The sequence below is a fragment of the Pseudorasbora parva genome, chromosome 17, assembly GCF_024679245.1.
Source record: "Pseudorasbora parva isolate DD20220531a chromosome 17, ASM2467924v1, whole genome shotgun sequence".
NCBI classification, from domain to species: Eukaryota; Metazoa; Chordata; class Actinopteri; order Cypriniformes; family Gobionidae; genus Pseudorasbora; species Pseudorasbora parva.
The window spans coordinates 41,014,205-41,030,961 of record NC_090188.1 but is presented as its reverse complement, the minus strand read 5'-3'; the positions used below and the strand labels follow the sequence as shown (position 1 = coordinate 41,030,961).

At 38.7% G+C, this 16,757-nt stretch overlaps 1 protein-coding gene across 7 annotated transcripts in view; it reads left to right on the top strand.

Annotated features, from left to right (window-relative positions):
* LOC137045653 (echinoderm microtubule-associated protein-like 4) overlaps positions 1-16,757 on the top strand; it is a 130,990-nt gene that overhangs the window by 75,865 nt on the left and 38,368 nt on the right. For 2 of the 7 annotated variants that reach the window (XM_067422456.1, XM_067422453.1), the window contains exons 3-9: positions 1,574-1,706; positions 3,654-3,848; positions 7,997-8,140; positions 11,253-11,278; positions 11,903-11,935; positions 13,350-13,473; positions 15,895-16,044. In XM_067422456.1, coding sequence (XP_067278557.1) covers positions 1,574-1,706; positions 3,654-3,848; positions 7,997-8,140; positions 11,253-11,278; positions 11,903-11,935; positions 13,350-13,473; positions 15,895-16,044 — 805 coding nt within the window. Of the gene's footprint in view, positions 1-1,573; positions 1,707-3,653; positions 3,849-7,996; positions 8,141-11,252; positions 11,279-11,902; positions 11,936-11,983; positions 12,154-13,349; positions 13,474-15,894; positions 16,045-16,757 lie in introns of those variants that run through there. The other 5 variants (XM_067422454.1, XM_067422455.1, XM_067422458.1 and 2 more) reach the window with 5 other exon arrangements.

Sequence of the window (16,757 nt, the reverse complement as noted above, 5' to 3'; positions counted from 1 at the left end):
TGAAGACATCTACAATGCAAAATGTACTTAGTCATAGTGCCACCAGCGGGTGGCAGGAAGTGTGCCAAATACAAATCACTGACGTAGTCCTCCTATTTTAATATTCTTGAGTGAATATTGCCCACTATGCTCTGTTTTCCTGAAGACACCGGGGGATAGGGCCCTTTGTCGCTGCTTGCAGCTTTAATTTCATTCATATTTTTGCATTAGCATGTATAAATACTACGCTTTTAACTGTCTTAACCACAAATTATTGGTCAGAAAATTAGCAAAATGTAAGCAAACACTCTACTAAAAAAGCCATTGCTGTCTCAGCGACATCTAACATCAAAGGCAGACTGAAGTTTTGGGCAGAATATGAGAATGATGATCTATGGTGATGCTCAAGAGCGGTGTCTTCAAAAGTTCTCTGAGAAATAGAAATATAATAATAAATGCATCTGAAAAGTCGTTGAATGCTTCAGAGTACAGGAGAATATTGCAGAATGGTTTGCTTTCCACGAATGAAAGAGGTGACAAGAAGATGCTCCTTACCAAATTGTAAAGACAACCAAGACGTGGCTTAAGAACAAGTCCATCAGGCCCATGTCTTGGCCTGGTCAGAGTCCAGATTTAAACCTTATAGTGAACATTTGGTCTTACTTTAAATTCAAACAAACTAGGAGACATTTCTCAACTACTCATGAACAGCTTGAAGCCATTAATATTGAGTGGGAGAACACTGACTCTTCTTCCTGTCTGCAAGTTTGGACGGCTATTCTGTACCAGCTGTCTTTATCTACAGTATTTGTGCAATTCTTGATAATTTCTTGACCCATAAAAATGGTTAAAGACCTTTAAAAGACCACTAAATAGTGGCACAGTAGCATTTTGCATTCAAAATCAGGTTCAAATGCAAAGCAAATCTCTATCTTTTCTGGTCTGATCTTTTGGAGCCCATTGTATGTTAAGAAAAGTTTGGGTGTTGGTATATGTTTTATAAGTCTTTAATACTCCCAAATCTACATTGACTTCATCAAAATACAGTAAAACAGTGAAATATTATTACAATTTAAAATAGCTGTTTTCTATTGTAATACATTTTAAATTGTAATTTATTCCTGTGATTTAAAAGCTGAATTCTTAGTATCATTACAGTGTCACATGATGATATGTGCTTTATAAATACTAATAAAAAGCCATTATCCTAGTTATAGCTTTACATGATAATAAGCTACTATTTACCAGTGAGAATTGGACCCTAAGCTAAAGAGTTACCAATGATGTTTTCTTGAATCATCAGTGGTGGATTTGTAAATCAGACCACTAATCCAGTTAACTTGTCTGGATGCTGCCCTATTTTAGCCAGACATCGTCCTCTGTCTGTCGGCCTTGTCTCTCTGTCTCTCCTGACCGGTAATCAGGTTTCATTTCAGGATTTTCAAACATGCAAAAGTCGTAGAAATCAATAGAATCTGAAATCACTGAAGCATCTGGAAATTTCTATAGTGGACGTAAATTTAGTAAAGAAAATGGCCGATGTTCCTCAGATTTCAGTCATGGTTTTGACTGGTGTGTGATGTGTTTCCTGCAGGTCAGGCCGCGATGCGTGAGGCTTACTCAATGTCCTGCATTGCCAATGGCAGTTCCAGCGGCCGCAAATCTCACAGAGATACTTCCACGGTGTCTATAGCCAGAAAAGAGACATTCTCCTCCGCCGCCAAGAGGTAACACACACACACACACACAACTGAAACATGCAAATGATCTCGAAGCCACCTCTACACGTTTTGGATGTCTCGGCCCCGTTTCAGTTCATGATTGTCCACTGATGAGCTGTGATTTGAACCAGGTGTGTAAAGGTTCACGGGGAACCTTTTTTAACAATGGGCAATTTTGTCGTTAACCGGCCATCAAGTGACACACAGGGCCCTCAGCCGATCTAAAGTATCCAGATAGAAATGTGTTGCCCATTCTCAATGGGAAAGTGCCCAAGCAAAATCGCTTAGCAATGTTTCCCCACGTACGCACCTGGCTCAAATCATCAGCTCATCGGTGGACAGCGTCATAAAGATTAGAGAGATAATCAAATTTAGAAGAAGCGGCAAACCTCCAGGATGGGTTTGGGAAACACTGAACTAGGGCTATGTCTACATTAATCCGTATACATTTGATAACACATCTTTTTCTCTACAGCCTCTCTGAGACAGCGTTTGTATCCAGTGAAAACTGAGCTTTTTGAATGTGCTCTCCGAAGTGGATACATTTAAAAACACTTTTTTGTTTTTTTTGCATTGCACTGATAGATGCAGGGCTTGAGAGTAACATCCGCCAATTTCAGCAGTTTCTGTTGATTTTCATTGGCATCTCTCTCTCTCTCATCTCTACGCCAGTGAGTTACGCACAAACCCTCGTCCCCTCACTCACTCGTTTCTTTTGCGCCGATATCCGGATGAATATTGGTGGTGTTACAGGGTTTGAAATTCAGCATAGGATTGAGTGTATTGCGCATAATTTTACTCATTCTTGCAGCTTTTGTTCTCAAACCCAAAGTGTGCGCACATAAAGCAGCCTTTCAGTACTAAATTGAGTTCTTTTTCACTAGTTATTGCGCTTAAACAGTCGAATGCACACAAAATAGGGCTGCATGATTCAGGGAAAATATCTAATTGCGATTATTCTGCAACTTATTATATCCTGGGTGGATTATATATTATAATGCAGTGCTAATCAACTTCATCACTGTGACGAATACTGTAAAATAATACATTGTCTTATTCTGTGACGAGATTCGTTTCACTAGTTTGTGAATATTTTTGACGTGTGTTACTCTTTCAAACACATGTTATAAGTGACTCAAACTCAGCCTTTGAGACGGAGCAGCGTTTACTATTGATCACAGAGCTGCTCTTCACTAAAGCTGGGCATATATTTATTTCATTAAAATTGCACTTTTGTAATCGCACATGAGCCAAATCGCGATTGCGGTTCGATTCCAAATAATCGTGCAGCCCTAACACAAAATAATGCCAAAATGCCGGTCTTGGTGCGTATTCACACAAAAGCAGTCAGTTCTGTTTTAAGTGAACATAAACCGTTAAGAAAGAAAACATGTATAATGGAGCCGTGTGTCAGCTCTTAAAGTGACAGCAGCCTAATAAACCCGCAGCCAAATTATGAGATAATATAAAAAATATCCAAATGGCAGTTTTCCCCCATTGTATTGATGTCAAGTGCGATCGGTGGAAAATGTTTAGTGGCTAGTAACTTTGGAAAACCACTAGCCAAAATGAATATTAAGCACTGGGTGAATATCTATCTTTCTAAGCTTTGTAAATGTGCTATTGACTTTCACAGTGTTGCTAAAGGAAACTGTTAAAAATGCCATTTCTGGATTAATGTAGACATAGCCTTAAAGGTAAACATAATTCTTTTTTTAAAAGATAAACACATTAAAACTAGACCTGTACAGTCTAGTTGTGGGAAAATGAGGATGAGTCAATATTGACGACTGCACTGACGCCATATTGAAATGTTTGTCCAAACAGATGCTCTGTTTAATGTGTGCTATTCTTTCAGCCTGCAGAAACAGTGTTTGAGCTCAGTGTTGAGCCGCTCGGCTCTCATCTTTTCGTGTGTATCAGAACTTGTTTACCTGCATGTTATTTTCACAGTGGTGGAGAGCGGAAAAAAGACAAGCTTCCGATGGAGGGGATCAAGGAGAAAGAGGAGCCACAGAGTAACGATAAACCCCCCTCAGCGCCCAGCACCCCTCAGGCCCCGTCCCCTTCCAGCAACCCCCCCTCCCCTCATCCCCCACAGCCCCAAAGACAAGCCTCGGAGAACAAGGGGTCGACCCCGGCCAAAAGGTTCCTCCCAACAGCCGTGCGATTTCTGGCAGTGTTCGAATGGCGTTTGGCAATCTGCTTGCAGTGGTTTCGCAACCTATTGACGTACAGCCAAGGGGCAGGGCTGACATGCTTCCTCAATCAATATCAAGATCAATACAGCGCAGTGACTGCTTTTTATCTGCCTGTGTTCCGGAAGTATTTTCCCCATTCATTTTCTCCATTGGGAATTACAAACACTTATTAACTAAATGTTCTAAGCCTTGGATGAGATAGAATGAATTCACTTCTACTTACTGATAAGTATTATAAGTTAAAAAACTATGTTTTATATATATATATATATATATATATATATATATATATATATATATATATATATATATATATATAAACACACACACATACATATATATAAAATGTCATTCAAAGGTTTGGAGATTTTTAATGCTTTGAGTGAAGTCTCTACTGCTCACCAAGGCTGCATTTATTTGATCAAAAATACAGTAAAAACAGTAATAATGTGAAATATGTTTTCACCATTTTAAACACCGGTTTTCGGTGTCACATGATCCTTCAGAAATCATTCTCATAAGATGATTTGATACTCATGAAACATTTAATGCATTATATTTATTTGTTTTATTTACATTAAAAGAACAGAGCTTAATTGAAATGTGTACACGTATATACATACAAACATTTCAAATAAACTCTGTTCTTCTAATAAAAATAAAATAAAATGAAAATGTAATGGATCACATGTAAGTATTAATTTATTTAAAAAAAAATCTTATTGACCCCAAACTTTTGAATGCATTAGTATATATAAAATATTCATAAATGTGCACATATTAAAGTCATTTGAAAGGGCAGGGATACCAATTCATTTTCATAATTTCCAAAAAAAATCCAGATTTTGTAAAGTCACATTGAAATCACACTGACTTGGTCTCAGGGCTCAATGTAGAAATTTTCTTACGTTCACATAAAAAATTAAAAAAACATGCTATTTTTATTTCCGAACATAGTACACATCACTGTTTGACTGAAGGAGCCGTACATACACACACTTAGACTTTAATCAGTAATCATGATAACCTCATTTCCAGGCCCTGAAATTGATTACATCTAAACAAAATATTGTATTCCATCTTGTTTTCCCATCATTCATCAGTATTTGTCCCTCACTCTATGCTAAATATCGTGTTAGTATCAGTCTGACAGTATAGGTCAGAATGTGTTACGCTCTGGATCACTCAGAGCGATCCACCCAGAGAAGGAAAGTAATGGAAAGCAGATGTGATGTCCCTTCAGTGCCCAGACCCTTAGTTCTTGCTTAATAATCCAAAGAGTAATCAGGCTAGCACATTAGCCCAGCAATGCTTTAACACCATTCTCGTCAGTACTTAATAACCCAAGAACCCGCCTGCTGAGTTATTGATATCGACTCTGCAAGCTGTCCCATCCAATTAGCCGTCCCCTTAATGTCATTTCATGGCCCGATCCATGCTTCTCAGACGATGCAAAAAGAAAATGATTAGCCAGGGTCTGACCACAGTCACATTACTTTGAAAAATCCTTCTCTCACGCAACCAAAGACGCCATCAGAGAGTATTGTGGTTAGCACAATGTTTAAATTTAGAAATTTAGATTTTTTTTTTTTACCAGTAATGCAAGATACTGTATGCAGGAATGTGTTTAGGCTTAGAAATAAAAAGTGCAGTAAAAGTCACGGGACTCATAAGGCAAAAACTAGCATAAATGTTAGACTAGAATGGTTTCTGTTAGCGCTATGTTGATGCTGTTTTACTTTGGAGACACGTAAAATAAAGCAGTTAATCAGCAAAATTCAATTAGTGGCGTTAGTAGACCAAACCTTGACGTAGACCAAGTGTTGTTGAGCTAGTACCAATGTAATACATTGTCATTTTATTGGCAGATGGCATTGTGGTGCACTTAACAACGTTTATCACACATGATGTGTAGGGATTGACATCAATAAAACCTATATGCCTCAGAAGTGGCCCCATATGTTGAGCTCAAGCCAGTTTTTCATGAGGAAGTGTGTCCGCTCTGCTCCGTTCCTTTCCCTCCTCTCTTACTCCCATGTTTGGTGAGGTTGGAGGTACTATGCTACAGCTCTGACCAATTGAATCGCCTTAAGCCCAAAGTATTCTTGAGTTTGAACATGAACATTTAGTACATGCGTACATAGCCTTTCAAAGTGTATTGCATTTGATAGCTTGCGCAAACACAGAAGTAATTTCTTAGCTCCCTCACACAAGCCCTCATTAACATGGCTGTCTGTTGTTGAGGAGTGTGTTGTTGTTGTTTTTTTCTCTGTTTCTTTTTAACTTGTACAGAAAAGGTTCAATGCGCATGTTCAGACAGATTACTTGCAGATAGAAAAATACTATGCCGATGATGAAATTCCCAGTGCGCGCTTTACACAACCTAGTGTGCGCTCAAAAAACGAAGTGTACTTTGGGCTTTAATGTTTGTGTGTACCTCTGCGAGTTTCTGGATCACTTCTACCAAAGCTTCCCTGAGCTACATATGCTCCGCTACACACGTAAAGGATTAGTTCACTCCAGAATTCAAATATCCTGATCATTCACTAACCCACATGTCATCCAAGATTTTCATGCCTTTGTTAAGTTGAAAAGAAATTAAGGTTTTTAAAGGAAACCATTCCAGAATTGGACTTCAACGGGAACCAACAGGTTGAATGTCCAAATTGTAGTTTCATTGCAAAGGGTGTTGTCTAGTAAAACCATCAGTCATTTAAAAAAATAACCACAAATGCTCATCTTGCACTAGCTCTTCGATGCATGCCCACAACTTTAGGCATTACGTAGACAGATTGGAAAGGTCACGCGTGACATAAGTGGAAGTCCTCCTGACCTAGCCATGACTTTTCTGAAGTCATGGATGCACATCGCAGAGCTAGTGCAAGATGAGCATTTGTGGTTAAAAAAGTACATAAATTATGTTTTTCATAAAATGGCAGAACGTTTTACTCAACAAGACCCTTATTCGTCGTCTCAGATCGTGTCGAGCCCTTTGAAGATGCATTTAAACTGCAATTTGAGCATTCCCATTGAAGTCCACTATATGGAGACTATCCTGGAATGTTTTCCTCAAAAACCTTAATTTCTTTTCGACTGAAAAAAAGAAAAACATGACCATCTTGGATGAGGTGGATAGGAGTTAATTATCAGGAAATGTTTATGTAGTACTAATCTATTTAAAGATTCGTTATATCTTTGGTTCTGTGAAGAAGCTTTTAACATCTGTGGAAATTTTCTGTTCCACAAAAGGCTCTTCGTTGTGGAAAAGGGTTCTTTGGAATAGATTATTAAAGTGTTCTTCACATTAAAATGGATCTTTTAAGTGCTGTTCACTGAAGAGATCTTTTGGAAAACCTAAAATGTATGGCTTCACTGTGGAAACGGCCTTTATTTTTAACAGTGAAGGGAGATGTGGCGTAGTGGCTAAAGCTCAGGGATGGTAACCAGAAGGCTCCATGATTATCCATTATTAATGGATTGACACTCTACTTGCTTTTCTGTCTACCCCTAAATCCCCCACACGAGCCTCCCATTCAGTCCCATAAAAGGGATGGTCCAGAAATCAAGTACGCTAATGTTTTCTTCTTGCACACAGCTTCGCCTGAGGAGAACGCTTCTCTACTTTCCCTTCCTAAATCTCTGATGTGTTTCCTTCTCTATCTTCCTTTAGCTTGGCTGTGTGGCGCCTTTACCCCCAAACAATATCATGCAACTTTCCAAAGGACTGGGTTTCAAGTGTGTCTCGCTAGTGTGTACTAACCGTCGGGTGGATTATGCATGATCTTTTACCTGAGGGATGCATCTTTGACTTTAAAGGGGCGTTGCTTGACCTCTGGCTTCCTGTTTGAAATTAACCAAATTGGAGGAGTGGGAATTTGTGTTTGGAGGACCCTGCATAAGTAGAATTGGAAGAACAAACTTGTGACCTATTTTTGGTGTAGATCCATCTAGATTGAATAGTTTGATTACCTCCAAACTCACGATACCCCTCACCTAAATATTTAACTTCCCCCCTTTGGACTTGTTTTTCAGCTTCTCTGCTATCGCTTCCTTTTCCAATGAAATGTGTTTTTCTTGTGTGATTTACGTCTCCAGCAGGGGTAGCAGTGCAAAGCGTGGTGGAGGAATGGAGCGTTCTCAGAGTAGCACGTGGGACAGTGGAGAGGAGAACAGGAATAAGCTGGTGAAAGCAGCCTCCACATCCAAACTGCTGTCCAAAGTGGTGAAGAATGCAGAGAAGTAAGTGTTAGGTTCCTTTCGTCACCTTTGCCCTACTAAGACTTGTGCTTTAGACCTCATATACGAGATCCGACTCGGGGACAAAAAGGGATTTTTTAACAGTATTTTAGTTTTTTCGTAGATACTATAGGGTGAATTCAGAGTTATTGGACACTTTTTTTAAAGTCATCTCAATGGCAAAAAGTGTCCCAATCACCCTGAATTCACCCAATATATTTTTCAATGATGCTTCAGGCTTTTTGAAATAATTTTCTTGATAACTTTTCAAAGGAGCTTTCAATTCCAAGAAGCTCCCCTATTTCCAGCGAATTGAAAAGCACATTGTTCAGGAAGTTTCACCGATACTCGTTTTGCTCATTTTGGGTGAAATGCTTTCAGCTACCAATATTAAGTGTAATACTTGCTGTTCAATAATAATAATAATATTTTTATCTTAGCTTTAATTTATTACACGGAATTCATCCAATTTCAGTCCACAGATTCTGTCTGGGCCTAGTCATGTGTTATTACAAATGATCTAATTATATATGTGGCACTTGGTTCTTGCTTGAATGTTCTGAAGAGCAATTTTTCATGCACGTTCATTTTGTTCTTTTTTTCATTAAAGGTAATGCAGAATCTCTAATGTGCTCTTTTTCAACCAGCAAAACTAAAAGAGGATTGACAGCGTCCCGTTCCAGACACTCGCATAAAACAATCATAAAGTGGACTGCAACAAATCCCCATCTTACTTAGTAATTTTCCCTTGTTTCTAGTCTAAATATTTAACAATTCTTAAAACAAGATGTATTTACTAGATAAGTAAAACAACATAAGATATGTTTTAGTGTTTTGTTGAAAATAATATCAAAATGAAGTGAGTTTTTGCCTAAAACAAGCAAAATGATCTGCCAATGGGGTGAGAGAAATTATATTGTTTCTGATTGAACTAAGATTATTTTTCTCACCCCATTGGCAGATCATTTTGCTTGTTTTAGGCAAAAACTCACTTCATTTTGATATTATTTTCAACAAAACACTAAAACATATCTTATGTTGTTTTACTTATCTAGTAAAAGCATCTTGATTCAAGAATATTTAGCTATTTGGACTGGAAACAAGAAACAAAATCTAAACAAGAAGAGCTTTTTTTGCAGTGTGGACCGTACCACTTGTGTGCTATATTACAAGTCTATTGATAACCGAAATTTTTGCAGCTGTTTGCAGATAATATTCTCCTCCACCATAACATATAACTTATATTGTGCATTTATGGTGCTTTTATGTGATTTTTGGTAACACTTTACAATTTAACATTACAGGTTCCCTAATTTAACATTAGTTTAACTGCATTAAAAAAAATGTATTAAAACATATAAGTCCGAATTGCTTGACACTTGGCTTCCAGTTTGAAATGATTACGTATTATGCATTATATATGCATTTGACAGTGGTAGTTCAAACATGGACTAACAGTGAACAGTTGTATTTGTATTAACTAACGTTAACAAAGATGAATAAATTATGTTGAGGGAAACACAGCTAAAGTAGTTCCAGGTTTTGACCGAATTACAGTGAAAGCGACAACAAAAGAGCCAAAACCCTCAACGACAAAGAAATATAGTAAACAATAGGATAAAAACCAAAAATTATTTCCATGTTTTTTTGCCACAAAATTAAGTTTTATTATGTACAGAAAGCACATGCTCTCTCCTGCTCTCACACACTCAAACACACACACACTCGCACAGAAACGTGTTGTCAGCGCTGCTCTGATGATTTTAGCAGTAAGGCAAGGCAAGGCAAGTTTATTTGTATAGCACATTTCATACCCAATGGCAATTCAAAGTGCTTTACATAGAAATTAATTAAAATAGTGGTAACAAATGCATGAGAAAAAAAGAATACCATATGGACGAATAAAGAATTAAAAACAAGCATAGTTAAAACAGTCGTAAAGATATAGTAATTAAAATAATAATAATAATAAAATAAAAAAAACAAAAAACAAATGGTCAGATCCACAATAATGATCTGATATAAAAATAAACATTCTTCAGTTTACAGTCTACATACATGTACCATCTTAATTAGAACACCTCTCATTCATTTCTTTCTCAAACACGTTCATAACATCCATTTGAATCACTATTCCCTGATTTTTACTCAGGAACCTTCTTGTTAAAACCCTTACTCACTCATCATACCCTCCACAGATTTACACATACTCAAACCTTATTGTCAAACTTACTATTTCCATCAAACCCAGTTTTCACGCGTCATATTCAACTCAAAAGAACATATAAAATAAACAATAACCAGAGATAAGTACAAAGGTAAACTAAAATAATTATAAAAAGAATAAAGAGATAAGATAGGGTGCAATCAGTCGGACGTACAGTGGCACAGTGCTCATTCAGTAAATGCGCAGCTAAACAGATGTGTTTTGAGTCTGGATTTGAATGTGGCTACTGTTGGAGCACATCTGATCTGTTCAGGAAGCTGGTTCCAACTACGGCTGGCATAATAGCATAACAGTAAAATAATTTAGCAGCTTAAAGGCCTCATGACATTTCTCAGTAGTACGGTAATAATGCTGCTGTTCTTGATGCAGATAAACTTACAGTTTCACTATTATAGAGACGCTGCTGCTGTTGAGAGATGCAGAATTCACTCACACTTCCTCTCTCTCTCTCTCTCTCTCTCTCTCTCTCTCTCTCTCTCTCTCTCTCTCTCTCTCTCTCTCTCTCTCTCTCTCTCTCTCTCTCTCTCTCTCTCAAAGCCTCCGCTTTACGTCATGGCCGCATTACCACCTCGAGTGTGCATTATTTTCGGATGATTCAACGGCCTGTTGTCCATTATTCCCTACTTAACTAATGGGACCGTGACAACATTAATTTCCATTTACTGTCATTGTATGGAAAGGAGCATGTCGGATATTCTGCTTAAATCCTCTCGTTATGTAACAGCTGGGAACATCATGAGAATGAGCAAATGATGACAATAAAATGAATTTGTATTTTGGGACGGTTCCTTTAACGCATTTCTATAGTTGATCAAACATGCCATTTTTGGAACTGACTTTTTCTCTTGCGTTGACAATATTTTGATTTTCTTCCCATTTCCTCTTTAGACACCGAGATCCGGTCATCAGCCAAGGTAAAGTCTCATTCTGCCTTTTAAGTGATCTATTATGTTTCAACTTCATTTTTTCCTTGTGTGTTCATCTCATTTCCTGTATCACAGTGGTGCGGACAAAACGGATGCCTTGTGCAAGATGTCAGACCTTTGCACATTAAAACAATACGAATTCTCACGTACATGTCATTTGCACAGTAACATCTACACAATAAAAAGTTTCATAAGTATAAATGAAAGATAGCATGATGCCACCTCTAAGTGTTTGGCATTGCCCCAGGGCAAGATTAGCAGTGACACTGAAAAACACTCTTAACACGAGGCTCATGCCAGAGGTCGTGGGCGAACTGTGCCCTGAAACGACCTCATCCCGAGGCTGGATTTAGCCCTAGGCCAAGAACAGTACGGGTGCGAGCGCCATCTCCATCTCTCAAGTCATTTTCATCTTGGCAAAGACTGCAAGGCACAAACTGCATTCCTTCGTCTTGTGGTTTCTCATTTGTTGCTCTAGTTCTTTCTAATGATCACACCCATCTTAAAAACTGTTGAAAGGCTTCTATTACCATACATCAATAGAACTGTTCCTTGTCTGTCATTCTGTCTGTGTTTGTTTTTGAGAGATTATTATTTCTGTCCCATACCCAGCTAAAATGTCAACCCGTGAAAAAAACAGTCAAGGTAAGGCCTTCCTCTCTACAGGGCCGAAAGCCGCCGAAAGCTCCCTTACCCGCTTCAGGCTGGACTATACGCGTTTCTGGCACTAATCCCACTTTAATTCTCTTGACATGTTGATCGATCTGAAAGATCAATGGTCAGTCACTTCCTCCACTTTTCTTCTGTCTCTCTGCTGCTTTCAATCCTCAAAATCTTAAATAACATTTCTGGAGGAATCGAAAGTAAGTGGATTTCCTCCCACGATAAACAATGAACACACATCTCACTTTATCATGTCTTCCCACAATTCATTTGGTCTAAATAGGTGACTTAGATTCACCACCAGTAACTCATTAGCAGAGGAATGTGTTTGTCTGAAGTAATCCACTCAAGAACATATTTCACCCCAAAATCAAAGGAGAGAAATAAGAAAGTACATTTTGTACAAAGAAAATTACATTAATGATCCCTTGTAGCATGACAACTACACACATTTTTACCACAAATCAGAAAAATCTTATTCTCGTTACAGTATCTGGACAAAACATGACACAATCATACAATGATAGAATTTGTTGTAATTAATCATATTTGGTTCACTCAAAAATGAATATTCAGTCATCATTTACCTGCCCTCATGTCATCCCAAACCTGATGGATTTATTCTGTGGAACATAAAAAGGGGGAAAAAAATGATATTTTGAAGAATGTTGACACACACAAAGACATTTCTCAAATGTTTCACTCAAGTCTTGGTACAACAAGAGTGTGAGTAAATGATGACTTGAATAGTATTGTTTGTGTGAACTATCCCTTTAAGGACATCAATGACGGTAATGTACTGGTGATGGCTTTTTAAAGGTTATCAGTGGTCAGATGTCTTCTTCTGTGTTAAATACTTTATAAGATGAGCACAAAATGATTCTGGAGACCAGAGAAAGCGTTTTATTTTTTTCTGCTTCACCATTTTTTTCACCACCTTGATATTTCCGCTTAAAGCTTACTTTTCTTTATTAAACCACAGTATGATTTGGGCATTGTCATTGCTCTGGGCCTTCTGCACGACGCTCAAAGCTTCAGTTTTGGTTTGCTTGGGGTTTTTGAATAAGTTCAGAGCATGAGCTTTACTAACTTCATCAAAGAGCCTCATTTAGAAACCTGTTAAGTAACAAGGAAAAGGTTTAATATGTGATTGGTGTATGTTAAAATGTACTAAATGAACTAGCAAGCTCACACCAACTCTTCTCAAAGACCATGTGCACCAAATTTCAAATTATTTTAAAGTCTAATCTCAAGATGCATGTACTTCACACAAACAAACATGGGTTTTGTTTGAGAAATGTTTCATACACAGTAGCTGCCAATTTTGTTAATAATTATTATTAATGCTCTAGTATTTTGTCTTAGAATATCTTTCTTTCATTAAATATCTCCGCAGAGGGTGACTATATCAAAATGTTCATGCGAGGTCGACCTATCACAATGTTTATCCCGTCGGACGTGGAGAACTACGACGAGGTCCGCACCGAACTTCCTCCAGAGAGACTCAAACTGGAGTGGGTGTATCCTTTCTAGCATGCTTTGCACTCGGCACATTGCATTTCTGAAAAAACAACAATAAATAAGATTAATAAAAATTTATACATTCAATTTTAAATTTGATTAAAACTTATAAGGTAAGAAAAGTATAATATTTACAAAGGTTGTAAAATAATACAAAAAGTACTTTAATATTTTTATTTTATTTGATCATGTATGTTAAAGGGGTACTTCAGCGCTGAAAAGATGAATCTGTATTTAAACTGGGTCATTAATGTAGTAGAAATGGGAAATTATTTTTTAATTTGGTGCGTTCTAGACTGAGAAAAGACAGAAAATGTATTTTTGTCTCATGGGGATGAAAGGCTACAATTCCCAGAATGCTTCGCTGCCCTGTGAGGCCATTTCCAAAGCCACCGCTATTGGATTACTGTGACTGAGTTAGAGAAGACACTACAATTAAAAACTGAACGTGTCTGTTCAATAAAATTATCGAGTCACCGTGTGAATCTCACAGCACTAACGCTGCAAGAGTCAGATTACATTTAACGTTATAAATGAGCTGAATGGGCTCTCGTGATGAGAGGGGGAAGCACAATCATTTGAGTATACTCCATGGTTTCTACTGATACAAAGCCATATGCTAATCGCTGAAGTAACCCTTTAATATTTGCTGATGCAACAGAGACCAGTAAGAGCTGTACAGGTAAATCTCACTCACCTGGCCTGATGCTTAAGGTGGCAGTCTTAGCATCCTTGTTAGCATTCCCGCCTTTCATTTCGAAACCACCAGTTCATTTGGGTATATTGGTGCTTTGACCTGGATGGGAGTGAGGTTTATAGAGGTGAGTGTAATGGAGGACAGCTAGTAAGAGCTGTGTGAGTAAATCTCACTTCTTTGGCCTTAGAGGTGCATTAGCAACTGATGCTAGAGGCTGCGGTCTTTAGCGTCCTTGTTAGCAAACCCACTTTCGATGTCAGAAACAGCTGTTCAAATACCGCGCAGAGTGATGCGGGTAGAACCGGAGATGCCGGCACATTGGTAACGTTATCCAGAAAGGGGTGAGTGTAACGGAGGCCAGCTACTAAGAGCTTTGTGAGTAAATCTCACTCCCCTGGCCTCGAGGTGCACTAGTGTCTGATGCTCGAGGCTGTGGTCTTTAGCGTCCTTGTTAGCATGCTTGCCTTGCATGACTGAAACGCCAATTGAAATCCCTCTCTAAGTGCTGCGAGTTGACCCGAACGGGAGTGAGGTAAAGGGGAGTGAGTGTGACAGAGACCAGCTAGTAAGAGCTGTGAAGGTTAATCTCACTTCCTTGGCCTTAGAGGCACTTAGCGAGTTATGCTAGAGGCTGTGCTCTTTAATGTCCTTGAGGGCGAGCCGGCCTCCCATGCAGGAAATGGTGGTTTGAATCCAGTTTGGAGTGGTGTCAGTAGAACCGGAGATGCCGGCACATTGGTGCCGTGACCCTGATGGGAGTAAAGCCTTGTTTATACTTTGGCCTGGCTCCGCAAGTGTGAGCCTCTGCTGACTGTGTGCGCTCCTCCCCATAATAGAAGACGAGTATAAAAGTATAAAAGACGAGTCGTTTACACCTGAAGCGCTCGCTGTTGTGCTACTCTTTGAAACAACAGAGGGCAAATTGGAGTAATTGTTCTATAAACCATCAGGAAACAGCAGTGAGAAGAAGTAATGTGCACAGGTGAGGATACCACACTACAAAAGAATCGTGTAAAACCCAGTAACTCTTGATATTATTTATTTGGACATTAGATCAAAATGTATTCACGCATGTATACAACTAAAGGTGCCTTAACCTGGATGGCAGAGGAGTTTAGGGCTCCGGTGTAATGGAGGCCAGGTAGTAAGAGATGTTTTAGTAATGCACTTTTCTTAAACCCACACTCTTATACGTGAAGTGTTACGTGAGTGGGACTAGAGGGTTTACATTGGTGCCATGACCTGATTGTGAGTGAGGTTAAAGGGATACTCCCTTTATAAAGAAGTATGTTATTCCCTTAACTAAGACGAGTTGATACACACCTCTCTCGTCTCGGAGCGTGCTCTTAATCGCTCTGACGCGTGGTGACAATCGATAGCATTTAGTTTAGCCCACTAAGCCCAGTTCATTCACTATGGGACCAAACAGAGATCAAGTTAGAAGCGACCAAACACCTCCACGTTTCCCCTGTTTAAATACAGTTACACCAATAGCTGAACTGTCAAGTATGATGACATAAAACGTGCGCTTTTCTTAGCGGGTTAAAGTGGAACTATAAAGTATCCTGCTCTGAGTGGTTGCACCTGAGAAAAACCTGAAATGAATTCAATTCACAGACGGATGTGTAAAGCATTGAATTGATATTACAAAAAGTGCCTTCAGAAATGATTGTGTTTTGTGTTTTTGGCGTTTTGTTGTGTTCTCCTTGACTCAGACGGATAGATATGGCTACAGGGGTCGTGACTGCCGTGCAAACGTGTACTTGCTGCCTACCGGGGAGATCGTATATTTCATCGCCTCGGTGGTTGTGCTCTTCAACTATGAGGAGAGGACACAGCGCCACTACTTAGGACACACTGACTGTGTCAAATGGTAAGACAGATGAAAGCACATATGGTGGGATTTGGGGGATGCTGTTCTATATTGGTCTTATGGGACATTAAAGGGTTAGTTCACCCAAAAATGAAAATTCAGTCATTAATTCCTCTCCCTCATGTGGTTGGACACCCGTCAGACCTCGGTTCATCTTCAGACACAGATGAAGATATTAGTGTTGAAATCCGATGGCTCAGAAAGGCCTTCATTGACACCAATGTCATTTCCTCTCTCAAGACCCATAAAGGCACTAAAGACGTCGTTACAAAGCCCATCTCACTACAGCAGTTTTTGTGCACAAAAAAAGCTCAAAATAACGACTTATATAGTGATGGGCAGATTTCAAAACATTTTTTTTTGTTTGGAAATCTGCCCATCACTATATAAGTCGTTATTTTGAGCTTTTTTTGTGCACAAAAACTGCTGTAGTGAGATGGGCTTTGTAACGACGTCTTTAGTGCCTTTATGGGTCTTGAGAGAGGAAATGACATTGGTGTCAATGAAGGCCTTTCTGAGCCATCGGATTTCAACACTAATATCTTCATCTGTGTCTGAAGATGGACGGAGGTCTGACGGGTGACCAACCACATGAGGGAGAGGAATTAATGACTGAATTTTCATTTTTGGGTGAACTCTTTAACACTAACAATCATTAAATTGCCAACTCTCACTGAATATTTCTTTGAAAGATGCTGCTGTACCAGTGTTCT